Here is a 24137-nt window from a genome sequence, read left to right as displayed (position 1 = left end):
TAAAGAGAAATATTAACAATAAAATATTCATTTTCTTTAAAATGAAAAATACGTGAAAGTCATTAATGGAAAAAAAAAAAAAAAAACAGCGAGAGAAGAAATAATCAATATTTTTATTTTCTAATATAGTATATGTGTATGCAGCAATTTTAGACACGAGCTATTAGTAATATTTCAATAGTTTTCAACATTATAATCAATCAATAATAGAAAAACAAAAGAAAAATAACTGAATAGTGAATAATGGATATTCAAACACCTAATAAAAGTTTATTTGTCAAAAATGCACAAAAAATGCGCGAAATAGCAATCAAGACATTTTTTGTTTGCATATAAATGAAATTATTTCTAACAATGGATAATTTCTGAAAAGATCAAATTTTAATATGCGATTACATAGTTACCCCAAAGCTAATCATATGTTTTGTCCTTTTAATTTGAATTACTCACTCATTGCATGAGCAAAGCGAAGTTATTTTGTTCCAAATTAGAAAAAAAAAAAGGAAAATAAATTGAAATAAAAATTGATCATATAAAAGTTCAAAAAGAGAATCACTGAAGGAATCGAACCTTCGACCTGGAAAGATCATCGATAAATCATCAATGCTTGATAGACCAAATTCTACCCAATCATACCACTAGACTAAGTGATCCTCAAAAAACGCAAATTTTTATTTTGATCTGCATTTTGTTCGCAATCAATTTATGAAAAATTGAAAATAATACAACAATTACAGAATGGGTGATATTTTGGAAATTATTGAATTTGACAATCAAAACTTGACATACTATTTCATTTTTTGGTCAACCAGAAATCCTTGGGGTTTGTTTCAATGTTTTTTTCTTTAATTGAGGCTGTTTCCTTGAAGATAAATTTCCAACTGAGCGAGCTGAAGAAGGTGTCTTTTGCCTTTTATTTGACAATGACGATGAAGATGAGCGCGGGTGTTGAAGTGAAGACGATGAAGCAGGCAAATTGGGTGTTTTTTCTACATTTTTCTGCTTTGATGATTGAAATAAAGGCTCGTATTCAATTCCTGTGGTTTTTGGCTTTTCAGAAGAAGGTGTTGATGAAAGTGGAGTGGACTGCAAAGAAGAAAACGAAGCAGATGGATTTGATGAAAGATGTGGCATCGCAATTGCATAGACAGGTTGTTGTGTAATGTAATTAGGAGTTGTCAAATTCGAAGCCATCATATTTGGCGGAGGAGGAAGAAGAGCGTATTGCATCGTTCCTTGCTGCTCTGCTTCAATTGTTTGTGGTTTTTGTGGGAATAATGAAATGGACTGTGGCAGTGTAGTGAAATATGGTGTGTACAATCCAGAATTTGAAGGTGGAGGAAAAGAAGACGAAGGAGTTGAAAAAGATGTTGGATTTGAAGGAGGAGTTAACTGCATCGCATTTGTTGCCCTGGTTTGATACATTTCTCTACCATCATTTGACTGTTTAGGATTTTTGATGTTTGCTTTCACTCCACTTCTGCTTCTTCTTTCATCATCAGAGTCGTTTTCGTCATCGTAGTTTTCTTCTTTATCTTCTTTAATCTCTTTCATTGCTCTGCCATCTCCGATTCTTTCATAAATTTGAAGATCTCTTTCTCTTTCATCTCTTTCATCTTCTTCATCTCGATCCATTTGCTGCTTGATTGTCTGTAGCACTTCTTCCAACTCTTCCAGTCTTTCTTTATATTTTGCCTGAATATCGTCATCATTCTGGAGAATGAAGAAAAAATAAACAGATTTCAAATGTTAATGTTAAAAAATAAATAAAATTCGTATTTTCTTTGAAAAGCAATACAAACATATGATGGCGGAGGGGGAAGGCCTTGCTGATAGGATGAAATTGTACTTTTTCCCGGTGAAGGAAATACAGAAGATCCAGAGGGATATGAAACAGAAGGAGCTGATTGAAAAAGAAAACCGTTGAATGAAAGAGAAACGAAACATCATAAGAAATGAATCAAATAATGAAACATGATTTATTAAAAAATAAAATAACAAATATTCTTTTTATTCAATTTCTAAAACTTACAATACAATTTTTCTCTAAAATAAACGATGCTAAATTAACAATGCAAAAATTTCTGTGTCATTTTTCTTTTATTTAAATAGTTAAACAATTTCAATAGCCTCAAATATTTCATAAAAAGTGCGTATTATGAAAATTATTGTTCACTTAAAAATTTCCCCCCAAGACCACACACCATGTGAAATATCCTCTCCTCTCATCAAAGCATCCATCTGAGTCTTCATCTCTCTGATTGTTTCGTCCCTCAGCTGCTGCTCAACAGCTGCTTGAGACTTTATCTGTGAAATGTATTGTTTGCTTTGCTCACGCTCTGCCTCATTCTACATGAACGAAAATCCATTCGCATATTCATTTTAATTAATAAATGAATAAAAAAAGAATAAAAAAGGAAAATAATTCCATTACTCAAACCTGCTGTTTTAATTGTTGGATGAACAAATCTTTTTGCCCCAACTCCTCCCTTTTCATGTCCAGTTCTCTTCTCAGCTCTTCTGCAGCCACTTTTTGCGCATTCTCCATTTGCGCCATTTTCTCTCTGACGATCACTTCTGTTGTCTCCTTTTCCTTCGAGAATCTCTGCTTCAATCTTTCGATCTCTGCCTCTCTTTCTCTCACAGCCGCCTTCCACTCTTCGTTTATCTTCTCCATCCCTTCTTTCATCTGTTGCTCCCTTCTTGCTGCCTCTTCTGCTGACTTTTTCATCAGCTGCGAGTTCGCTCTTTCGCTCTCCATGTCTTCTGTCAGCTTTTCCTTTTCTGCAGTGAAGTGCTTCTCAATCGACGCTGAATGATCCTTCCATTTGGCTTCTGTCGCTCTCAGTTCAGATTCCCAGTGCTGGTTGAGCTCTCTCAACTTCCTCTCAAATTCGTTTTTCACATTCCTTTCATACTCATTCCGGCTACCTTCACTTTCTCTGAGTTGATCTTCGAGTGCATTTATCCTCGCTTTCATCTTTTCTTCTCGCTCGTTCGTCATCTTCTCTTCTCTTTCTCTTCTCCTCTTCTCTTTCTCTCGTTCCTCTTTCAGCAACATCTCTTTTTCTTCTTCATGATCTCTGTTAAGTGCCATAAATTGATCCTTCCACAGTTTTCTCTGCTCCTCCAAAATGTTCCGCTGCTCTTCACCAGCTTTCTCTCTTTCTTCGGCCCGTTTCGCTTTCATTTCTGAAAGCTCGCTTTTCAGTTGTGATATTTCTTCTTCTTTCCTCTTTGATATTTCCTCTTCTCTTTTTTGCAATTCGTCATTCATTTTTCTGAGATTAGCTTCATTCTCCTTTTTGGATGCACTCAATTCCTCATTCATTTTTTCTATTTCTTTGTCCTTTTCTTCTTTCAATGCATTTAACATAGATTGATATTTTTGTGCATTTATTTCCATTTCTTTGATTCTTTCATTGTTTTGAGCTGTTAAACTTTCAATCGTTTGCTTCGCAGCTTCTTCAGTCTGCTTTAATTTCTCTTCAAATTCTTTTCTTTCTTTCTTTACAGCTTCATTGTTTTCATTCAATTTCCTTTGGAAATCATTCGTTGCTTGTTCCAGTTCAGAGCGATATTTCCCTTCTATTTCATTCAGCTGCTTCATTGTCTCTTCCTCTTTCAGCTTCACTTCGTCCTCCTTTGCGTACAGCACACGACTTGCCTCTGTCTGCACAGCAAGCACGCGACTCTGCAGCTCTCTTTGTGCAGCTTCTTCTCTTTCCTTCGCAGCTGCCCGTTCCTCCTCAAGCTGCTTTTCGTGCCTCCGCCGCTCATCTGCTACTTTTTGTTCTATTTGCGCTGCTAACTCGGCCTCTTTGCGCTTTGCTTGCTCCTCCATGGCGCGAATGGCTTCTGCATTTTCTTCTTTTATTCGTGCAATCGCTGCTGCATGATCAACTGCTTCTTTTTCTGCTCTTTCATGAACTTCTCCCATTGAAGAAAGATATTGTGTCGTTTCAAGTGAGCGTTGGTCCTTTTCATCACGCAGTGCTCTCTCCAATTCCTGAATGCGGTTCATGTAGTCGGCTTCTTTTTCATTTTCTTGTGAGATTTGAAGAATCCTATCTCTTTCTTTCATAACCAACTCTTGATTTGCTTTTTTGAGATCAGATACTTCCCGATTGAGATTTGTTTTCTCATTCAAGAGAGAGTTTAGTTTTTCTTGATCCCGTTCTCTTTCTCTTCCAATTATTTCCATATTCAACTCAATCTGAGAGCGTGTCTCCTTCTCTTTTTCCAATGACATTATTATCTCTCTGCACTTCTCATTAATTTCCATCTTTTCCTTCATATACGCTCTTTCATTAGTTTGAGCTACTTCAAGTTGATCTTTAAGTTGAGAAATTTCGTTTTCCATGTCTGTAAGTTTCCCCTGAAGAGCAGAAAATTTTGCAACAGCATTTGTACTTTCTTGTTCTTCTTTTTGCATTTTTTGCTCAACTTTGCGTACATCCTGCTGTGCTTGACGAAGCTGTTCCTGCAATGATTCAATCAAACGACATTGATCAAGATATAATGCTCGTGTTTCGTTGTGAGCATTTTGCTCTTGTTTAAGTTTTGAACGAAGTTCATCAATCCTTGCTTTTGAATTTCCAATTTCTATTTCATGTTGAGTAATTAATTTTTGCATGTCCAACTTAAGTTGATCCATTTGCTCCTCTTGAGAAAGATATGCCATTTTTAATTTAAAGATGCTTGAAAAGTCAAAATAAATGCTCTGAAAATACAAAAAGCACAATTTCAAAAATATAAGCTAAATATTAAACAAGATTCAAAAAGATTGCACACGATAAAATCCTTATTTAATAAAAATATTCAAATTGAATGTTAAAAATTATGCAATAATTGTTCAGATCGAATCTTTCATTGACTGATGGATGCACCAATGCGAATTTCGTGTGGATTTATGAAATATCTTCAAGTGTAATTTGTGGTGATTGTAAGTAATGAGCCAATATGTGTTTTTCCAAAGTCAAAAGAAAAAACTGATTTTAAAAAATTTGGAGAAATTGTTTACTTTCTGAATCAATTTTTCTGAAAATAACTGTGAGAATATGATATTTTTTTTGAAGACAATTCTTCAATATAGATATAAGATTATTGAGAATTCAAAGCGTTGAATTTGATAAAGCAAAAATTTTAAACAATTTCAATTTTTTTTTGAATATGTTTTGAAATCTGTCAATTGAGAATTCTCAATGTGAAAAACGTGTTATTGATTCAAGAGCTTGCTTTGAAATCATAATGTGACACAAACTATCATGGCCTTGTTCTCCTTCTGATTCTGCTTTCCTGTGCCAAGCAGTAATATCTTCTTTCATTTCTTCAGATTTCAATACGTTTTTAATGAAAGTATCATTCCAAATCTTCATCAATCAGAACAAGACTTCAACAAGAAAAAGATTAATATCATTTCAAATTCCATCTTAATTTTTTCTTTTTTCATCTGCAAACATTCATCTTTCGCTCATCGACTCATCAAACTCCTCGTCGCTGTCGCTTCTCTTCAAATGGATCACTCTTGCGCCATTTCCTTCATCGAGCACATGATTGTCCTCTTCTTCTTCTTCCTCCTCCTCATCATCATAAAACCTTTCTCTTCTTCTTGCTCCTTCATTGGCTTCATTGTAATCATCATCATCATCATCATCATCATCATCATCTTCTTCTTCTCCCATTCCTTCGTATCGGATGCTTTGCTCATTTGCAATTGTGTCGTTCTGCCCAAAATGCGACTGAGAACTTCGAAGAGAAGGCAAAAGAGGGAAGACAAACTGCATCGAAGGCGAAACTGGCTGTGGAGAATGGGCAATCGGAGAAATGGAAGAAGAAGAAGGAGAGGAAGAGGAAGAGGAAGAGGAAGAGGAAGAGGAAGAAGAAGAAGGCACAGAAAGAGGAGGAGGAGGAGGAGGAGGAGATGAATGAACAGGAGTGAATGTGAATGCAGGCATCGAAGTGCGAGCGAACTGGCGTTGAGGCTCAATATCGTTGGTTGTATCTTCATTCTGAAGAAGAGAAGGAAGTGAAGAAGAAGAAGAGGAAGAGGAGGAGGAAGAAGAAGATGAAGGATTTGCATAGCAGAAGGATGATTCAACAGAAGAAACCGAACCAGAGGAAGAAGAAGAAGGAAGAGCTGCCTGTGGAGAAGAAGAAGAAGAAGAAGAAGAAGAAGAAGCAGATGCCAAATGCTGTTGAGTTGGGATGAATGATGAGTTTGTTGAAAAAGTTGTTTTTGTTCTGCTGTTCTCTTCTTTTGAGGCTCTTCCCAATTGTTGGTGTGCCAACTTCACCAAATGCGAAGGAATAAACGGCTGCGACTCTGTCACCGCAAAATGCTCTTCTTCTTCTCTTTCTCTTTCTCTTTCTCTTTCTCCTTTTCGTTCTCTTCCTCTTTCTTCTCTTTCTTCTCTTTCTTCTCTTTCTTCTCTTTCTTTTCTTTCTTCTCTTTCTTCTCCTTCTCCTTTTAGCGGTTTTAAGCTCTTCCTCGACATCCTCACCGTCTCCACCCGATGCTGCTGCCCCAAAAACTGCTTCAGATTTGCCATTTCCCTTTTGAGCTCTTCGTTCTCTCTGCTAATCGCCTCCTTCGCTTTGCGCCCATCGTCTATTAAACCAAGCAGCTCTGTCATCTTCGTCTTCATCTGCTTCATCGTCCGCTTCATTTCCACTTCTCTCTCTTCCATCCGCCCTCTTTCATCGTCCTTGTGCTTCAGAAGAGACAGAAGCTGTGAGATGTCTTGCGATTGCTTACGGAGCTGCTCCTCTGCTGCTGCTGCTGCTGAAGAGGAAGAGGAGGAAGAAGAAGAGGAAGAAAAAGAGGAAGGAATTTTGAGATTGACATTTCCTTCTTCTTTCTCTTTCTCTTTCTCTTTTTCCTTCTCTTTCTCCTTTTTCAAAGATTCTTCAACTTTATTCAGTTCAACTGTTTTCCTGTCGTTTTCGCTTTGAAGACGCTGCAAATCAGCTGCAAGACGATCTGCGCTCTCTTTCAGCTCTTGTAACGATGCTTCCGCCTGAATGGATGAAAAAAAAAGAGGAAAGAGGAAAAATAAAAAGGAAAATGAAGAAATGGTTATAAATGAAATAAAAGAGGAAAAATAAATAAATAAACAAGAAAGCAAAGATATTCTGATCCCTTCTCAATCAATTCACAATCTTCATTTAATGCTAAAAAAAATAAAGTTCACAATAATTTCATTTCCCCACCTCCTCCCCCTTCTTTCTTCACACCTCCTTCCTCTTCTGCTCCGCCTCGCTCAGCTGCACAGCCAGTTGTGATGCTCTGTGAATTGCCTGTTTTGAGACTTCTTCCATCTCCCTCTGCGACAGCTGGCTCATCAGACGGAACACATCTGCCTCTTCCTCTTTGAATGCCCCCTCTTCTTGTTCGGCTGATGACAGCAGCTGCGGCTGAGAAGAAGAATGAAATGGAATCTGAAACGAATTCTGGCTCTGGCTCTGCATTTGCATTTGCATCTGTCTTGTTGTGTTTCTGATTGATGGGCTTTTCAATTGTGATGCAATTCCTTCCTTCTTCGTCTTCATCGCCTCAGCCAGCCTCTGCTCCAGCCTTCCCAGCGTCTTCTTCTTGTGCGCAATCGTCGCCTCCACCGCCTCCAGCTGGTCTGCCACATGCTTCGTCTCAAACTCTTGCTCAGCCACTGCCTCCTCCAGCTGGTTCGACAGCATCGCCACTTCCTCCAGCAGCTTCGTCCTCAACACCCGCAGCTTCGCCAGCAGCTGCTCAAACTCCTGGCTCTCCACTCCTGCCTTCCCTTTCTTCTTCTTCTCCTCCAGTTTGATGATGCGATCTTCTGCCTGCCCCAGCGTCGCCTCATTTTTTGCCTTCTCTTTTCTGATTGACTCGATTCGCCTTGCTGTTTTGAGCTCGTTTTCGCCTTGTTGTTCAGCCAGCTGAATTCTGTCGCTTTCTGCTGCTTTTAGTTGCTTCTGGGCTTCGTTTATGGCTGACTGCAGCTGAGGAACAGAAAGAGAGGACAGCTGCTGGGTGGTGGCGAAGGTGGATAGAAGAGAAGAAGAGGAGGAGGAAGAAGATGCTGGAGGATTTGAAGAAACAGAAGAAGGCAAACGTGAAGATGAAGATGAATTGGAAGAAGAAGAAGAAGAAGAAGAAGAAGAAGAAGAAGAAACATCATTTGTATTTTGAGATGTGCGTGGAATGCCATTTGCATCGGATGAAGTGAGTCTGCTGAGCAATTGCAGAACAGAAGTGAATCGAGATGAAGTTGAAGTGCTACGAGGTGTCTGAAGTGGAGACAATGAAGACGATGATGATGAATGAGATATATGAGATGAAGGAGAAGAAGAAGAAGAAGATGATGATGATGAGGAGGAGGAAGAAGAAGATGATGTGTTCAATGAGTTTTGTATTGAAATGCCTGATCTTCTCAGCAGACGAGGAGAAGAATTGCTTCGCAGCTTCTCTTTCTTCTTTCTTTCGGCCACTTCAATCGACTTCCCAGCAACAGAAATATTAACATTACTTTCTTTTGACTGCTCATCAGCAGAAGAAAGAGGAAAAGAAGAAGAAGAAGAAGAAGAAGAAGAAGTGGAAGATCTCAAAGAACTTCTTGAAGATGACGCAAATGACGCTCCTCTTGTCAATTTCCCGCTTTTTGGCCGTGTTGGTGGCTTTGCTGCTGGCTGCGGTCTCTTTCCACTCGCCTGCCGCTGCAAAAGCTGCCGCTGCTTCTCGTTTTCTGCCTCCAGCTCCTTCGCCCTCTTCTCACTCAGCTCCGATTTCTTCCGCAGCGCATTCATTTCAGCACTCCATGCTCTTTCATCTTCTGCTCTTTTGCTGTCCTTCTCCTTCATCTTCTCCTTCAGCACCGACTGCTGCATCCGCATCCGCTCTACTTCTTTCTCCAGCGCCTCCAACCTCCTCCCACTCCCATCTTCTCTGCTCTTCTGCCTCTCCACCTCGCTCATCTTCGCCTTCAGCTCGTTGTACTTTGCCTCTGCCTGCTTCATCCGCACTGCAAACTCCTCTCTCAGCCTCTTCGTCTCCTGCGTCCTCTTCGCGCTGTCCATCTCCACCGTCTCCAGCCTCTTCAGCGCCTCTTCCAGCTCTCTTTTTGCCTCAGCCGTCTCCTTCTCCAGCTCATTCAGCGCATTCTCCTTCTGCCGGCTCCGCTCAATCGCCTCTTTGTTGTCAGCCACCAGCCTCTTGATGAGCATCTCCTTCATCCGAATCTTCGCTGCCAGCTCAGCCACCTCGTTCTCTGACAGCTGCTGCTGCTGCTCAAACTGCCTTCGCTCTTGTTCAATCTCCATTTCCATCTTCGCCCGCTGCTCTTCGATAGATGCATTCACCTCAAGCAGATGCTTCCGCTCTTCTTCCAGCTGAGCTATGCCTTCTTGTAGAAGTGCAATGTCTGATGCTGCGGTTGATGGAGAATATGAAGAAGAAGAAGAAGAAGAAGAAGAAGAATTACTTCCTTCTCCATTTCTATCTCCATCTTGCTTTTCTCCTTCCATCAGCACTGCATCCCCGTCTTCTTCTCTTCTGATCATCTCCTTCAGAATCTGCGATTGGCTTCTCAATGACATCAGCCTCGGCTCTTCCTCTCCTATTCCTCCGCCTCCTCCGCCTCCTCCTCCGTTCTTCATCATCTCCATCTTCTCCATCGCCATCTCTTCCACTTCTCCCTTTAGCTTCCTGTTTTCTGTCTGCAACGTGTAGCATTCTTTGCTTTTTTTCGCAAAAATCACTTTGTCGTGCTCCAACAGCATCTTCGCCTGTGACAATTCGTCTCTTAACACACCACACTGTTGCAGTGCTGTGTGAAGTTCTGACTCCAAATGACGAATGAGCCTGCCTTCTCTTAGGCGGAACTTGAACTTGCGTTGGACTTCTGAAGAAGAAGAAGAGGAGGAAGAGGAAGAGGAAGAAGCAGAAGGAAGAACAGAAGAAGCAGTGGAAGGGCGAGGGTGCATTGGAGGAAGTGGGGCTGGTTTGTTAGACTCGATGATGCCCATCGAAGGAAGAGCAGTGGATGGGCGTTGTGCTGCGCTTAATGCAGCTGAGAAGACACCTGACTGGACAGAAGAGAGGGAAGAGGAGATGGAAGAAGAAGAAGAAGAAGAAGAAGAGGAAGAGATTGAAATGGGAGAAGAAGGCGAAATGCGGAACTGGTTTGGAGAAGAGTAAGGATGATGTGATAAGACAGGGGTGGAAAGATAAGGAGAAGGGGCAAGAGGAGAAGGAGCAGAAAGAAGAGGAGGAGGGGAAGAAGCAATAGAAGAAGAAGAAGAGGAAGAAGAGGAAGAGCGTGACATGTTTGTTTGATGTTTTGGAGTGACAGCAGAAGGCGAAGATGATCTTTCTTTGTTTTTGCTCTGACTTCTGCTGCTGCTTTTGTTTTCATCTTCTCCTTCACCTTGTTTGTTTGCTGCCTCATTTCGAATCATTTCTTCTTCATAAGCACCTCCTTCTTCTTTTCTTCTGCTCACTTTGCCATCGCCTCTATTTCCAAAATTTTCTTCTTCCTCTTCTTCATCTTCTCTTTTCCCTCCTCCTCCTCCTACTCCTCCTCTTATTCCCTCTTCATATCTCTCTTCCTCATTCATCTTGTCTTCCCTCACCTTCCCTTTTATCTCTTCTGCCTCCTTCACCACTGCTCTGAAGTCCATCGACGTCGCCACCGGCCTCAGCGCCTCCACAATCCTCTCCTTCAGCCCCTTCGACAGCGCCTCAAAACCGCCTTCCTCTTTCATCGCATCCATCGCCTCGTTCAGTGCGCCTGCCAGTTTGTCGTTCTGCTCTCTCAATCGAAGGCACTCCCTCGCCACAGCCGCTGACTTCTCCTTCGTCTCCAGCCAGTCGCTCTGCATGTCCTGCATCTCCAGCACAAGCGCATGGTACTTCTCAATCAGCGCCACATACTCCTCTTCCTGATGCAGGTTCTGCGTCTTCTGGTTCCGCAGCTGCTCTTCCAGTGACAACTTTCCCTGCGCCTCTTGCAACGCCTGCTGAAGCAGAGCCACTTCCTCTTTCAGCTTCACTGCCTCGTTGATGCTCTGCTCTTCGCGGATGTTCTGAATGGGCGTGTTTTTGATGAGCCTGGCGCGGGCAGCATATTGCAGTGTGGAGAGCGTCTCTTCGAAGGAAGAATCAGCTGGCGATATGCAAGCAATGAAAGATGTTAGTGAGTTGCCACCGATGCTGTCTTTGAGCATCCGGGTGAGCTTGCTCTCGCGATACGGCACGTGGAGGGTGCGGTGGGATGAAGTGGAAGCGGAAGAGGAGGATGAAGAAATGGAAGAAGAGGAAGAAGGGCGGGGAGGGAAAGGAGAAGGAGAAGGAGCAGATGCAGATGGAAAAGGAGATGCAGGGGGAAGTGGTACAGGTGCAGGCGATGGAGAGGCATTTGAGGCAGCTGCAGAGTTCCGCCTCTTCTCATCGCTGCTGAGCGCATTGATGACTTTTCCCAATGCTAACAGCCCAGAGTTAATGGCAGCACTTTCTTTGAGCTTCATTCCAATGTTTCCAGTCCTCTTCTGCCGTTCGGAACCTGCCAAGTCTACCAAATGGAACTTACTGTTGATGACCCGTCTCCCTGTCATACGCTGTCCTCGTTCTGTGTTGTTTCCATTGTCTCCTCCATTCAGCCCTATCTCAACTTGTTCCAGATTTAGCGTGAATATGGCATGCGAACGAGATGATTGAGTGTTCATCCCTGTCGCACTCACTGTTCGCAGCACTGCTCCTCTGTTCAGTGCTGCAATTGCTTCTTCTTCGCTTTGTGCTTCCAATTCTTCTGCGCCAATAATTGTAATATCTCCAGAAGCCGTTTCCCTTATTTGAACATCTGAACGACTTCCGGCGCTGCTGCGTCCAGAAGATTGAAGAATATTTCTTCTTTGAGCAGAACTTTTTGGTGAAAGAAGATCATAAATTTCTTCATTGTATATTTCAAGAAATGATACTGTCACAGTTGATTGATAAGTATCCTTTCTTTCAGAAATCGTTTTATATATCTCGTTCAATGCTCGAGGGACAATACCAAATTGCTCTGATTGGTCTTGATTAATCATAAAAGTTATTCCAGTCCCCATGGTATACGTTTTTCCACTTCCGGTTTGCCCATATGCAAGACACGTCGCATTTACACCAGAAAAAAACGAATCCAAAAGAGGTTTGACGCATGTTGAAAATACATCCTCCTACATCAAAAATTTAAAAAATGTTAATATTGATTTTTTCATTGCATTTTATTATAAACTCTTTAGAAACTGCTAAACCTGTGAAATATTTTGATCAAACACCTTATCAAATGTAAAGTGTCTTTCATCCAATCCTATTTGCTTGTCGTTATAAATTGTTACACATTCTCCAACTCTATCAAGAATTTCTTTCCCAACACGTGGACGAACTCTGACAAATACATTTATTCTTTGATCCATTTAATTGGAAAAAATATATAATGGTGAAAGATAATTACATATTCAAAGATAATTATAATATAAACACATATACAAAACATATATACTAACTATAAAAAAAATTGTAAGATGTTAACATGGTTCATTCACCCCAATCATTTGTAAAACCGATAATTGAAGAGTATCTTCAGATGTTGCTGCTCCTTCTTCGTCTTCTTGAAGAGAATAGTGAGGATACTCATTGATTGTATTTGTTTGATCGTTTTGAAATGTTTCGCTTTCTTGTGAAGTGATAATGTGAGGGTCAGGAAACAAGTCATTTGGATCAATTGCTCCCTCTTCATCTTCTTTCAATTGAGTTTTATTTTCCTGAATCTCAATCTGCTGTTGTACCTCCTCATTCGAAAAAGCCTCCAAATTGTCTGCTCCAAATTCTCCAAATGTGATTAACTGAAAGTTCTGCTCGGGTTGTTCCAAATGTTCTACTCGTTTCATTGAATCCAATTCTCTTTCTTGTTCTTCATTCCACTCCTCTTCTTTTGTATCGAAACATTCTTCTCTTCTTTCTTGTCTGCTTTCATATTCTCTTTCATTCATTAATCCTTCTCTGTTTTCTTTGAATTCCTGTCTTTCTTCTTTGAATAAACCCATCTTATTCTCTTCATCTTCATTCTCTTCGTTTTCTTCAAATATCATCTCGTTCCTCATAAACCGTTCAACTTCTTCTTTTTCTGCTTCTCCTTCTGTTTCATTCTCGCTTTCTGAAACAGATGCCAACTGATGCGAATGAATAAGCAATGAACCCATCCCGTTATCATCATCATGATCTTCTTCGAATTCAATATTGTTTTCAATCACATTTTCTTTCCTTTCATATTCCTCTTCTTTGTCTTCATTTTTTTCTTCTTCTTCACCAAATTTTATACTCCCTCCAACTATTCTATTTGTTGGCTTAACTTTCTTCTTCTTCTTCTTCTTCTTCTTTCTTCTCTCATTTTCTTCATTCAACATCATCTTCTTCTTTCTCATCTGTTCTTTCTCTCTCGCCTCCTTCCTTTCTTCTGATTCAATCCTTCTCAATTGTGTTGCTGTCACCTGCCTTTTCTTTGCCATCATCCTCCTCTTCCTCCTCTCCTCTTCCTCATTCAGTGCTATTTTCTGTCTGCTCTCTTCTTTCTGCATCGCTGCTATGTTAATAGACAAAATTCTGTCTTCTTCTTTGTCGTCTTCTTTTATTCTGCTTTTGATCCGCTCAAACGCATCATTCCAAACTTGATTGTGGATCCTCATCTTTATCTCTTCCTCTGATTTATTCTTCACCTGCTCTCTTTCTTTCTCTCTCTTTTGCTTCTTTCTCTTCTCATTCTCATATCCTTCTTCTCCTTCTCTTTCAACACTCTCATTTTTCATGTCTTCCATATGCTTCCCTTCATTCACTTTCCCCTTTTTGTTCTTTGTTGTTGCTTCGAACTGTCTATTTGATGTTTGCGAAGCAAATTTTGCTGCCTTGTTGACTTGCAAAAATGGAGTGAAAATGGCAGCAGAAGGTGTCTGTGGATGAACAACCACACGTTGATGAGAAGGAGATTGGGTTGAAACAAGGACGGTTGTTGAAGAGGAACGAAAGGGCGAAGCTTGGCGGGGCTGTAACGCATCTGCAGAAGCATAATGTGAAGATGTTTTTCCTTCTCCATAAATAGCTGGTTCTTTTGCGTTCTCCTTCTTTTTTCTGGCAGCTTTAGTCGTTTTCAGCTTTTCCCTTGTTTGTTCCTCTTCATTGGCTTCATTTTGATCTTCTTTGAATACCTTTTCTCTTCTAATTGGAATCTCTTTATCATCCACAAGTTCTGTTCCATCAAAATCATTCATGCCCTTTCTGTTCTTGCTCATCGAAGTCCTTGCCCTGCCCTTCTGCTGCGCAACCGGTTTTGAAAGTGACGACGACGAAGAAGAGGAAGAGGAAGAGGAAGACGCAAACATGGCTGAAAACGAGGTGTATGACGGTATGTGTGCTCTTGTGGCAGCAACAGACCGGCTGAGCCCTCTGATGCGTCGCGGGTCCTGCGAATACGGCGACTCAGCAAGCGTCGGCGTCAGCATCGACACAACACCCACAACATCCTCCACAGTTGCCGGCGCAAAAATCTGATGGTGGCGCGAAGGGGGGTGCGGAAGGGAGAATCTCACGTTGGATGCTTTTGACTTTGGAGATTCGAGATAATTGTGCATAACTACTTTGTGGCTTGCCTGCTGCCTCCTCATTTCAGTTCTGCCAAAGTCTTCGCTATCTTCCCTTCTTCTGTCAAATTCTCTGCTTTCACTAAATTTGATATCTCTTCTCTTTTTCCTGTGATGCCCTTCCATAGGAGTATCATTTAGCTCTTCCTCCTCCTTTCTCTTGAAAAACGCATCTTTGTCCCTTCTTCTTATCCCCAAAGAAGTTCTAACGTTCCTTGTGGGCATTAACTGTGAGCCAGTCTTTCCAGCGCTTGGACGTTTGGCTTCTGCCCTTGTGTGAATGTTGCGTTGCGGAGAATTGAAAAGAGAAGGTGATTGAGCTGTGACATTCGGAGAAGTCGAAGCAAACAGTGGAGAGTTGATTGAAGGTGAAGGTGTCACAATCGCTGATTCGTGGGTAGTAATTGGCTCCGATTCAGAAAAGGGAAATAATGAATTTGCAGAAGAGCCTGCTGAATTCAGTGAGCAAGGGGATAAAGGAGTGCTCATAGAAGCCCGAGATGATTGAGGAGAAGAATGAGGTTGCGACTTTCGAAAATGCGGGTGTGCTCCTTTTGCATGGAAACAGTCCTCTTCATTTGTAAAGTCTTTTGAGTCGGTTAGCAACCCCTTCCTTTTGGATCTGGATTTGCCAAGCCCGCTATCTCTGGTGGCAGGTCGCACAGGCGATGAGCGGCGCCTTGCTTCAAGTGATGAGGAGCAACGATCTTTGCGCTCGCGGGTTGCACGCTGACAAAGCAGAGGCGAAGATGCTCTGTTGCTCTTTGAAATTGGTGCTCGAATCACTTCCTCAATAACAGGTGGAGGATCTTTTTCGCCTCTAATAATTGGCCTTCCTATTGACAAATACAATTGTTCTTCAATCGGATCATGCTTTTTTGCTGAAGCGTCCTTAAAGTTAGAAAGTGAAATCATAAGAGGTTCAGTAACCTGCTCATAAGGAGATTGATCCTTTTAAACGAGAATGAGGGAAAAGAAAAAAAAATCACAAGAAAATTCCTTTTTTAAAAATAAATGAAAAAATAAAATAGCAAACAATTTCATATTGCTTCGTTCTATGCCATTTTGTGTTTACAGTTGAGCTTGTTGATGGGCGTGATGTTGGCTTGAATGAACCAGAGGAAGTTGAAGGACGCATGTATTCTCCACGTTTGTTTGAAGGTTGTTGTTTTCCATATGAAAAAGAATCAAATGAAAGTTCCGGTAAGCATTTATCGCTAAATTGTTTATGATGCTCTTTCTGAAAATAAAGCAAATAACACATAATCACAGCTAAATTCTCCATTCATTTTAAGGAACATACATTTTGCATCCAGATTTGTGAGGAAATAATTAAAAGTAATAGTTTTAATAAAAATTTGTTTTAAAATATAATTGAGCTTCTTTGCTCAATTTTTATTCACAGAAAAAAGATGAAATAAAAAAATTATGGCATGAGTTGTTTAAAAAAAATACTCGACAAAATCAATTTCACTTCAATAGCACATTTAATTTTAAAAAAAAATAAAAAAATTGTGAGATGATATCAACATAAAACTAAAAACCACATGCTTTTTGAAGCGTGGAAAAAGGTCGTAGAACTGCTTCGAAAAGAAGCCATGCATAATGGAGATAATACTCCCCATCTTCATTCTCTTCATCTTTTAAATCCTCATCTTTATCTTCCTTTTTATTTGCTGTTTTGCTTGCGGAGGGAGTCACAGCTGTCGAATTTGGGGTGCCTGGCTTTTTTGTCGCTTTTTTGGGCTGTGGGCTCATTGAAGGTGTTGCTGGTGTAGATGGCTGCAACGGCACAGCGATTGTCAAAGGAGCATCAGCTGTGCCCAGTCTGCCTTCGCTAGGCACAAGCAAAGAAGGAGAAGAAGACGCCGATGTTTGATTGTCTGAAGGGGAAGGGCTGGCTGATGATGGGCGCGATGATGAATGGAGAAAAGAGTCGTAATAGCTGTCGGGAGGAGGATTAGATGGGAGGGCACTTGGATCAGTCAGAAGTTGTGTAAGGCGTTTGCTGTGGACAATGGGATCGGAGCAGTGCAAAATAAAAGACAAGAGAGAAAAAGAGTGGAGAAGGCGGAGTAAAAGCACCGAAGAATTTCGAAGATGCTGAAGATTATCTGAAGTGGATGTAGTGAGATTGCTAAGATTGGAAGCAGAAGAATCAGCAGGGAGAGCAAAAGAAGAAGCAGGCAAAGATGTCTGAGGTGATTGTGAAAGATACATCGATGTGGAATACAACAACATGAGAGGAGGCTGAGTAAATTGAGGAATAGGAGGTGGGAGAAGTATTTTTTCTGGTGCTGTGCAAATATTTCCAGCATTTGATACAGAAGACAATGCCAATGAGCCAACATTCCCTTCACTTGAAGAACTCCCTGATCCAGACGCTGCATTTGAAGCTCCAGATCCTTTGGAGGCTCTCTCTCCTTTTGCTGATTTGTCTCCACTTCTTTTCGTTGGTTGCTGCGAAATTGGACGCTTGTCAGTCGCGGTTAAAGGAGGCTGAAGGATAGGTGTAACTTCAGTTGATGGTTCAGGGATGAGACTGTAAATATCAACTCCTCGAATCATCATCAACAGATCTCGGACGAGCTCAATTCGCGCTTGCTCCCCTCGTGAAGTGAGAGCATGCATAACCCTTGGTTTTTCAACAGATCTGAAATCTGGCTGCATCATTGAAAGATGAGTGTGAGCATTTTTTTGAAGTGGTGCTCTGTACCAACTTCCCTAAACATAAAAAATCAATTCAAACATACATGTATCGTTTAATCACAAAACAAAAAAGCATACTTCTTCTCCTTCACTTTCGGCAGGGTACAAATCACTTGAAAATCGAAAAGAAAAATCACTTTCATGTTGCTGAGGCGTTGAAAAGCTAGTCTCAAGTAAATTTTTTTCTATCAAATCATTTTCTATCAGTTGAGTAATATCGTGCTGTGAAAACTTGTTAATCCTTCACGTTAACAAAAAAATTATTTAAAATAAAAGTCGTTATAAAAGTGAATACCATGCTGAAAGAGGTTGTGGTTCGTCCATGGACATTTGATGTAATATTTGTTCAAATGTTTTGGATGGATGAGAAAGACGCTTATAAAGAATAACACGATCATAAGGAACTTCGAATCCAATCCATCCATTTTCAACGAGATCAAGAATAATTGCGATAGGAAGACAATTTGCCATTCTTGATCTTCCTGAAGGAATGTCATTCAAAAGAAGGACTATTTTTTCGGGAAGTGAAAGCGATAAAAGATTCATTTCAACAGTCACTCAATTTAATTATGCTAATTGATCATGTTGATCATTAAATGGAAACAAATGTGTATGTTATATCTGACGTTCACGTAGATTACAAGGAAAATTTGGATTGGATGCTATCTTTAACTAATCATGAAAATGATGTTCTTGTATGTGGTGCGATTGTCAAAGTTTTCAAGAGTGACAAATGATTTTTAAAAACAGATTATTCCTGGAGATATATCGAATGATATCTCAAAAACTTTAGAATTTCTGTATCAACTTAAACAAAAATTTAGGTGCTCTAGCATTTAAAATTAATTTGATTTCATTCAAATTTTTATTGAAATATTTTTTAAGAGAAGTCTTTTTCACGCCTGGAAATCACGACTTATGGATAACAGATAAAGCTTGCGGAAATTCGCTGAATAAACTAGAATATCTTCTTTCTTCCAGCAAAACAATTGGGGTTAAAGTTACACCAGCAAAAGTTGACGAACTTTGGATTGTGCCATTGCTATCTTGGTATGATTCATCTCTTTCAAGCGAACCATTGACCGCAAAAGATAAAGAAGAGCTAAAATGCTGGTCGGATTTCTTTTATTGCAGCTGGCCATCAGTGTGATAAAAAAAAATAGTTATTGTTATAATCCATCAAATTTTTCGAATATTAATTTTTAAAGGGTTTCAAGCCTACTGATTTATATGAACGAAATGAATCTGTCTTAAATTCATTTGAGGAAGATGATCCAAAGCGAATTATATCATTTTCTCACATGATCCCCAGGAGAGATCTTCTTCCACCAACACCATTGCTAAATCTACACTTTTTGCCTCATGTTGTAGGTAGCACTCGTCTTGAGCATCAAATTAGAAGATTGAGGCCATGCGTCCATTGTTTTGGACATTCGCACATCAACACAGATCTTACCATTGAAGGAATTCGTTATGTACAAAACGCTTTGGGATATCCATCGGAGAGAAAAGCTTATGGAATGACTCCAAGGTTTGTGGATATATTTTATTTTCAATGCATTGGTTAATTAATATTCATGTTTTATTTCTTTAGTTTGGTTAGAGTATGGCCTTCCTCAGCACATTCTTAGACTGGCTGCAAATCTCTTTTGCGATAACCATATATTAATATTTGCCAAATCCATTTATTATGCAAGTGCTATTCTTTATTTGTGTGTTTTCTCTGATTCGTTGTATAGTTCATCATATTAATATCTTTATTTCTTCTTTTTCTTCTGAAAAAGTTGATTATGAGGATTGCTACAATCAATTATGAATTCGATTGGAAATAGGATTCTTTCAGTAGTTGTTATTCAATTTGTTTTAATTATGATTGAAATGCTTTTTCTCCATCATAATTTCAAATTATTGAACAAAAGAATAAGCAAACTCTTTTAATAGAAGGTATGAAAAGTTAAAATGCACTTCTTTCATTTTTAAACTTATTTTTTAATTTATTTATTTATTTATTTATTTATTTATTTTATTTTATTTTATTTAACATTTCTTTTTTTATTAATTTTAAATCATTCATGCTTATTTTTTAAAACGAATTCGAATTTTTAGAAAAATTCAAAAATTCAGATTATAAATCAGGAGAGTAAAATTGGTCGATAAAAATTTCACAAATTAACAAGTATTCACAAGAAGTTCAAAAGAAATAAAGAACAAATCAAAAAATGCTTGACTCTATTGAAGATAGAGTCGACCATAAATACAAAAATACAAGTTTTAACATTATTATTATTATATACTTTCCTTAATTTTGAATCTTTCTCAAATTCTTTTTTATTAATGATATGATATGCATTGAATCTTTGAATTTTTCTTCAGTTGTTGCTTGATTGTCATTCGCATCTATTACTGGATCAAAATGCGGAACGCTATTCTTTTGAACCAATTCTTTCCTATTTTATTGATTTATTCAATAAACAAAAGAACCACTTTGATCATTGTTAGCGTTTGTGTCAACCTCCAAATCAATTGCATCTGATACAGTCATTATCATTGCTCCTTTTGGAAATAGTTGGATGAACTCTCGCTTCAGTCCAACCAGAGAGGGCCGTTGTTCTGGAACTGCTGAAACACACTGACCAAGCAGTGTGTTCATTCTTTCATTGTCTGATTCATTCTTTGGCCTTTCTCCATTCGCAATCTTCTTTCCCGCAACCTCTGCCTCATAATCGCCAAACGGAATCTGGAGCGTCATACACTCCCACAGCATCATCCCAATCGAGAATGCCACCGACTCCTTGGTTGCCCCCATCTTCTTGTTGATCAGCAGCTCAGGCGCCTTCCACCTCAAACACTCTTTTCTGAAACTATCTTCATCTTCAAACGCTGATGAAGGCAGAGAGTCATCATCTTCGTCATTATCACTTGAGGACGTCACAACAGTTGACGAAGAGATGGATGATGAATCTGAGTCATCATCAGACAATAAGTCCGAATGCATCACGATGCAGATGACCATATGCTCAGAGAACAGCACAATGTGTGGGCTCAGGTTGGATAATGATTGAAGTGGGTTTTCCATTTCATCAAAGGAGTGGAGAGCTCCATTTGCCACCCAGAACAGGATCTGAGCAGCTGTCTGCTCCCTCTCCTGCAGATGCCAATTGCCATCTCTTTTGTCTTGTTCAGCCCATGAAGCAGCATGAACAGCGAATCCCTCAGATCCACAATCAGCTTCTCGTGAGGAGATGAACAGGCCATTGCATCTACCAGATTCGACATGGACGATGTTGTTGGACACAGATCCTCCCTTCGAACAAAAGTCGAATCAGAATCAGCTGTTGAAGTGGATGAGATGGATGGAGAAGGAGTTCTCTTCCTTGTTTCCTCTTCTTCTTCCTCTTTCTCATCAACCTTCTCCAGCATCCATTGAGGGATCTTGTCTGAATCCTTTCCCAAGATATATTCAGTCGATCCACTCTCACTCAATAAATACTCTGATGACTCAGAGTGCTGCATATTCGTATCATATACTCTCTTTTTCATCCTTTCCTCATTCTTCTTCTCTGCCTCTCTCTCAGCTCTTCTCCACTGCTCTTCAGGTGACATCTCCATCGTCACCATCTCAAACGCCTTCGGATCCTTCCTTACTGTATCTTCTACAATCTCCTTGTATTTCTTGGCTTCTTCTTTTAACTTTCTCCATCGTATTAACACAACAATAGAAACAATGAGGACAATAAAAAACAAAAATGCAAATATTGCCATAACAATTGTGAGCCAAGATGATTCATTTCGTTCACTTCTAGATAAACTATTATATTCTGTTGCTTTATTCGAAGCTGTTTTATTTTTCAGAACAAATGTTGAAGTCCAATTTGGCAATAAACAGTTTATAAGCCAAATTGAAGCAGTAACCTGTGATTCATCAGGTGCCTTCATAATAATGTCTTTTGGAATCTTCCCTTCAACAAAAGTCTCATTTGCAAAGCTTTTTTGATCCATTTTGCAATATTCAATTGAGTCTGTATGTTCAATTGTTGTTACCACTCCAAAAGATAAATCGCAAGGAAGAAGAAGTAATCCTTTGAAAGTTAGTTTAATTTCGTTTTCTAATTCAGTCACATCCACAGAATCCAAATGAGGAACAAACAACTCTGATGGATGCTCCAATATTATTCCACTTATCTCACAGTCATCGTTCAAAATCCACATTGAACTATTTGGCAACATTCCATCTCCTCCTTTTAAGCTTTGGATGATTAACATTCCTCTATTAGTGCAAATTATATTCCTTCGAATTGAAGGATATCCAGATATATTTGGATTATTATATGAAAACTCTCCTTTCGTTATCTCAGAACTTCCACAAAAAATTGACATACCTCCAATCGGAGAATTAGAGATAGTTGAATCACTTATTACAGTCGAGCAATTCGAAAAGTGAATAATAGATCCATTCCATTTACAAACACCATTTTCGTCTGATTCAATATTTGAAAAAGTTCTTTCCATGAATAAGTTTTTACTGATATTACCAAAAAATTCGCACAAATTCAAAGCCAACTCTGAGCATGATGAAAACAAAGCAACTCTTCCTTTTTTTATTGATATTGAATTCAAATTGAATGAAGAGTTTGAAAATATCACAGTTGTATTACAATTTGAGCATGAACATATTTAAGATTCATCATTTGAACCAGAAATGTTGCTAAACGACACTCTGTCAAGATTTAGTCCGCTTTGACAAACATCTAATAATGGTGTTTGAATCGATAGGTTTGTGAACAACGAAGAGTTTATTTGAAGATTTGCAGAGTGACAATTGTCAAACAGAGGTTTTGTGAAAGAAAGTTGTTGAACACGAAAATCATTGATAGCACAATTTCCGAAAGCAAGTGAAACCAGACTTAAAGACAGTTGAATATCAAACTCATGAAGAGATTCTTTTGCGAATGTGATCATAAACATTTCCAGATTTCCAGCATGAACAAAAATAAAAGTTTGATAGAGAGAAGAGAAGATCTGGCAAAACAAAAATCTCAATCGATCAAAAACAACAGAATTTTCTGTTTTAATAATCCAGTTATGGGTTGCGTCAATTGATGAATTCAATACAACATCGCTTTGTATTCTCTTTTTGGATGTGAACATCATCTCATCCAACTCGATTTCATTCTCAAGAGCTGCGCTCTCATCAACTATCAAACGACTTTCAAAGTCGTGTGTCAAATGAAGAAGGCCATAGTTGATGCTTCGACATGGGAAAGTGGGAATTCCACATTGTCGATCATCCTTTCCTTGTTTGCTAGAAGTAGATGATATAACAATTAGATCTGAGAGGTATATTGTTATAAAACTAAAGAGATTGATGTCACTTTGATATTCTGCGTTATCAGATCCAAAAATGGAATTCTCCGAATTTGTTAAAGTTCGAAGATCAAACAAAAATTGTGTTTCATTTATTTGTGAAGATATATTTTCGCATTTCACAAAAATATCATTCCCAATCATTGCAGAATTCGAAGTGAATGTTGTATTTTGAAACAAAAAGTTGGCTTTCTCATTCATTTCAATTTGAAGGTAGCATCCTCCTCCTCTTCCTGACAATGAGCATGAACTTCGAATTATTGATGACTGGGTCATTTTGAATCCACTATTCGAATGAATTGAACACATCACTACCCCACCTTTCAAACTTTCAATAGCTCTTTCATCTGCGAATTTTGTACAGTTAATTAGCAAACATGTTTCACATCCATTCGAACAGTCAAACACACTTGCTCTTGGATCGCTTCGGCTAACAGACGAAAAATCCGATCCATTTACTGTTAAAGAGCAAATGTTATTTGATCGGATACCGAGGCATGGCAAAAATCGAGAAAAATCAAGAATACAACCATCTGAAATATTTGTGAAAGAAATATTGACAAAATTAAGTGTAATTTGGCAATTTTGCTCTACAGAAATAATACTTGCTCCAAAGTTTTCTGAATCAATTGACAAATCATTTATTTCAAGCTGTCCACCTTTTGCTTTCACAAAGAAACACTGATATGCATTTTGAGATGTTGCTTGCGAAGAGAATGAGCAACGGGCAAGTGCTATAGAGCCATCATTTATTAAAAGACTTTTCACTGAATTGTCAAATATATAGCTCATTTCGAGTGTTATTTCTTCCATTCGTAGATGGTTATGGTTTGTTATAAAAGTTTCTTCTGAGATGTCTTGATTTGATTGAAATGATAAAGTAGATTTGGTTTCCTCATCTTGTCCAATTGTTGAAGACTGAATCAAAAAACCAGTTAAATCAAAGCTATTAGAAATATTGGTAAAATTCGAAATTTGAATGGTTTTGCTCTCCTCTTTTTCTGCAATCTGTTGCATTCCTTTCCAGAATGTTCTACAAGGATCATCAGCTGAACCACATCTTGCCACATCTGAGCCATCGGCAGATATGCTCACTAAAGTGGATCTGAATGAAATCAAATATCTTAAAAGATTAACAATATTGTTGGAATTATCAATACCCGCAAATGCGTTCCTTTCTCTTTCAAATGAGGCTAAAGCAAAGGCAAAAGAATCACATGTTACTGTTTTATTCAAATCAGGTGACATTATAAATAAATTGTCTCCAAATTGAGCTTTATTCTCAAAGAAGTTCATTGATCCACCCGCTTCAAATGGCAATTTCTGAAGTGATCCAGAACAATCCAAATACAAAAATCCTCCTTTCCCTTCTGTTTCAGAACAAGAACAATTTTGTGCTGTGATGGTCTTTAGCG

General features: G+C 39.1%; 7 protein-coding genes across 7 annotated transcripts; 1 reads left to right on the top strand and 6 right to left on the bottom strand.

Annotated features, from left to right (window-relative positions):
- Positions 1-105: 105 nt before the first annotated feature.
- Positions 106-4849, bottom strand: MONOS_11297 (uncharacterized protein). Its single transcript, XM_067863815.1, has 6 exons — positions 4795-4849; positions 2441-4723; positions 2205-2349; positions 1803-1903; positions 790-1713; positions 106-681 (listed from the first exon to the last, which is right to left on the bottom strand). Exons 2-5 carry the CDS (start codon positions 4682-4684, stop codon positions 805-807), a joined length of 3399 nt encoding a protein of 1132 aa, XP_067733694.1. The 5' UTR covers positions 4685-4723; positions 4795-4849; the 3' UTR covers positions 106-681; positions 790-804.
- Positions 4745-12432, bottom strand: MONOS_11298 (kinesin 4/10; the record flags this gene model as incomplete). Its single annotated transcript, XM_067863816.1, has 3 exons — positions 4745-7019; positions 7237-12192; positions 12271-12432. The coding sequence occupies 3 exons, from the start codon at positions 12430-12432 to the stop codon at positions 5463-5465; spliced, it is 6675 nt and encodes a 2224-aa protein (XP_067733693.1). The 3' UTR covers positions 4745-5462.
- Positions 12433-12451: 19 nt separating this feature from the next.
- MONOS_11299 (uncharacterized protein) lies at positions 12452-16071 on the bottom strand. Its single transcript, XM_067863817.1, has 3 exons — positions 15953-16071; positions 15686-15889; positions 12452-15600 (listed from the first exon to the last, which is right to left on the bottom strand). The coding sequence occupies exons 1-3, from the start codon at positions 15959-15961 to the stop codon at positions 12544-12546; spliced, it is 3270 nt and encodes a 1089-aa protein (XP_067733692.1). The 5' UTR covers positions 15962-16071; the 3' UTR covers positions 12452-12543.
- A 114-nt stretch (positions 16072-16185) lies between these two features.
- MONOS_11300 (uncharacterized protein) lies at positions 16186-17829 on the bottom strand (the record flags this gene model as incomplete). The annotated part of the gene is made up of 3 exons (XM_067863820.1): positions 16186-17373; positions 17437-17599; positions 17654-17829. The coding sequence occupies 3 exons, from the start codon at positions 17827-17829 to the stop codon at positions 16186-16188; spliced, it is 1527 nt and encodes a 508-aa protein (XP_067733691.1).
- A 125-nt stretch (positions 17830-17954) lies between these two features.
- On the top strand, positions 17955-18989 carry MONOS_11301 (putative metallophosphoesterase; the record flags this gene model as incomplete). The annotated part of the gene is made up of 5 exons (XM_067863821.1): positions 17955-18053; positions 18109-18182; positions 18244-18502; positions 18567-18889; positions 18953-18989. 5 exons carry the CDS (start codon positions 17955-17957, stop codon positions 18987-18989), a joined length of 792 nt encoding a protein of 263 aa, XP_067733690.1.
- An 833-nt stretch (positions 18990-19822) lies between these two features.
- MONOS_11302 (uncharacterized protein) lies at positions 19823-20371 on the bottom strand (the record flags this gene model as incomplete). The annotated part of the gene is made up of 1 exon (XM_067863822.1): positions 19823-20371. The coding sequence occupies one exon, from the start codon at positions 20369-20371 to the stop codon at positions 19823-19825; it is 549 nt and encodes a 182-aa protein (XP_067733689.1).
- A 29-nt stretch (positions 20372-20400) lies between these two features.
- On the bottom strand, positions 20401-21735 carry MONOS_11303 (uncharacterized protein; the record flags this gene model as incomplete). The annotated part of the gene is made up of 1 exon (XM_067863823.1): positions 20401-21735. One exon carries the CDS (start codon positions 21733-21735, stop codon positions 20401-20403), a length of 1335 nt encoding a protein of 444 aa, XP_067733688.1.
- Between the last annotated feature and the right edge of the window lie 2402 nt (positions 21736-24137).

The sequence above is a fragment of the Monocercomonoides exilis genome (assembly GCF_001643675.1).
Source record: "Monocercomonoides exilis strain PA203 chromosome Unknown scaffold6-2077815, whole genome shotgun sequence".
NCBI classification, from domain to species: Eukaryota; Preaxostyla; order Oxymonadida; family Polymastigidae; genus Monocercomonoides; species Monocercomonoides exilis.
Note: the sequence above shows the minus strand (reverse complement) of the source record. Positions and strands in the feature narration are given on the sequence as shown.

What these genes read in the sequence shown, in the direction of transcription:
- MONOS_11297 (XM_067863815.1), bottom strand. Translation starts at nt 4,684, where the DNA reads ATGGCATATCTTTCTCAAGAGGAGCAAATGGATCAACTTAAGTTGGAC. An exon ending in TCCAACAATTAAAACAGCAG is followed by an intron (nt 2,350 to 2,440) that starts GTTTGAGTAATG and finishes TCGTTCATGTAG; the next exon opens with AATGAGGCAGAGCGTGAGCA. An exon ending in AGGAGAGGATATTTCACATG is followed by an intron (nt 1,904 to 2,204) that starts GTGTGTGGTCTT and finishes TTTTTCAATCAG; the next exon opens with CTCCTTCTGTTTCATATCCC.
- MONOS_11299 (XM_067863817.1), bottom strand. An exon ending in GAACGAAGCAATATGAAATT is followed by an intron (nt 15,601 to 15,685) that starts GTTTGCTATTTT and finishes CTCGTTTAAAAG; the next exon opens with GATCAATCTCCTTATGAGCA.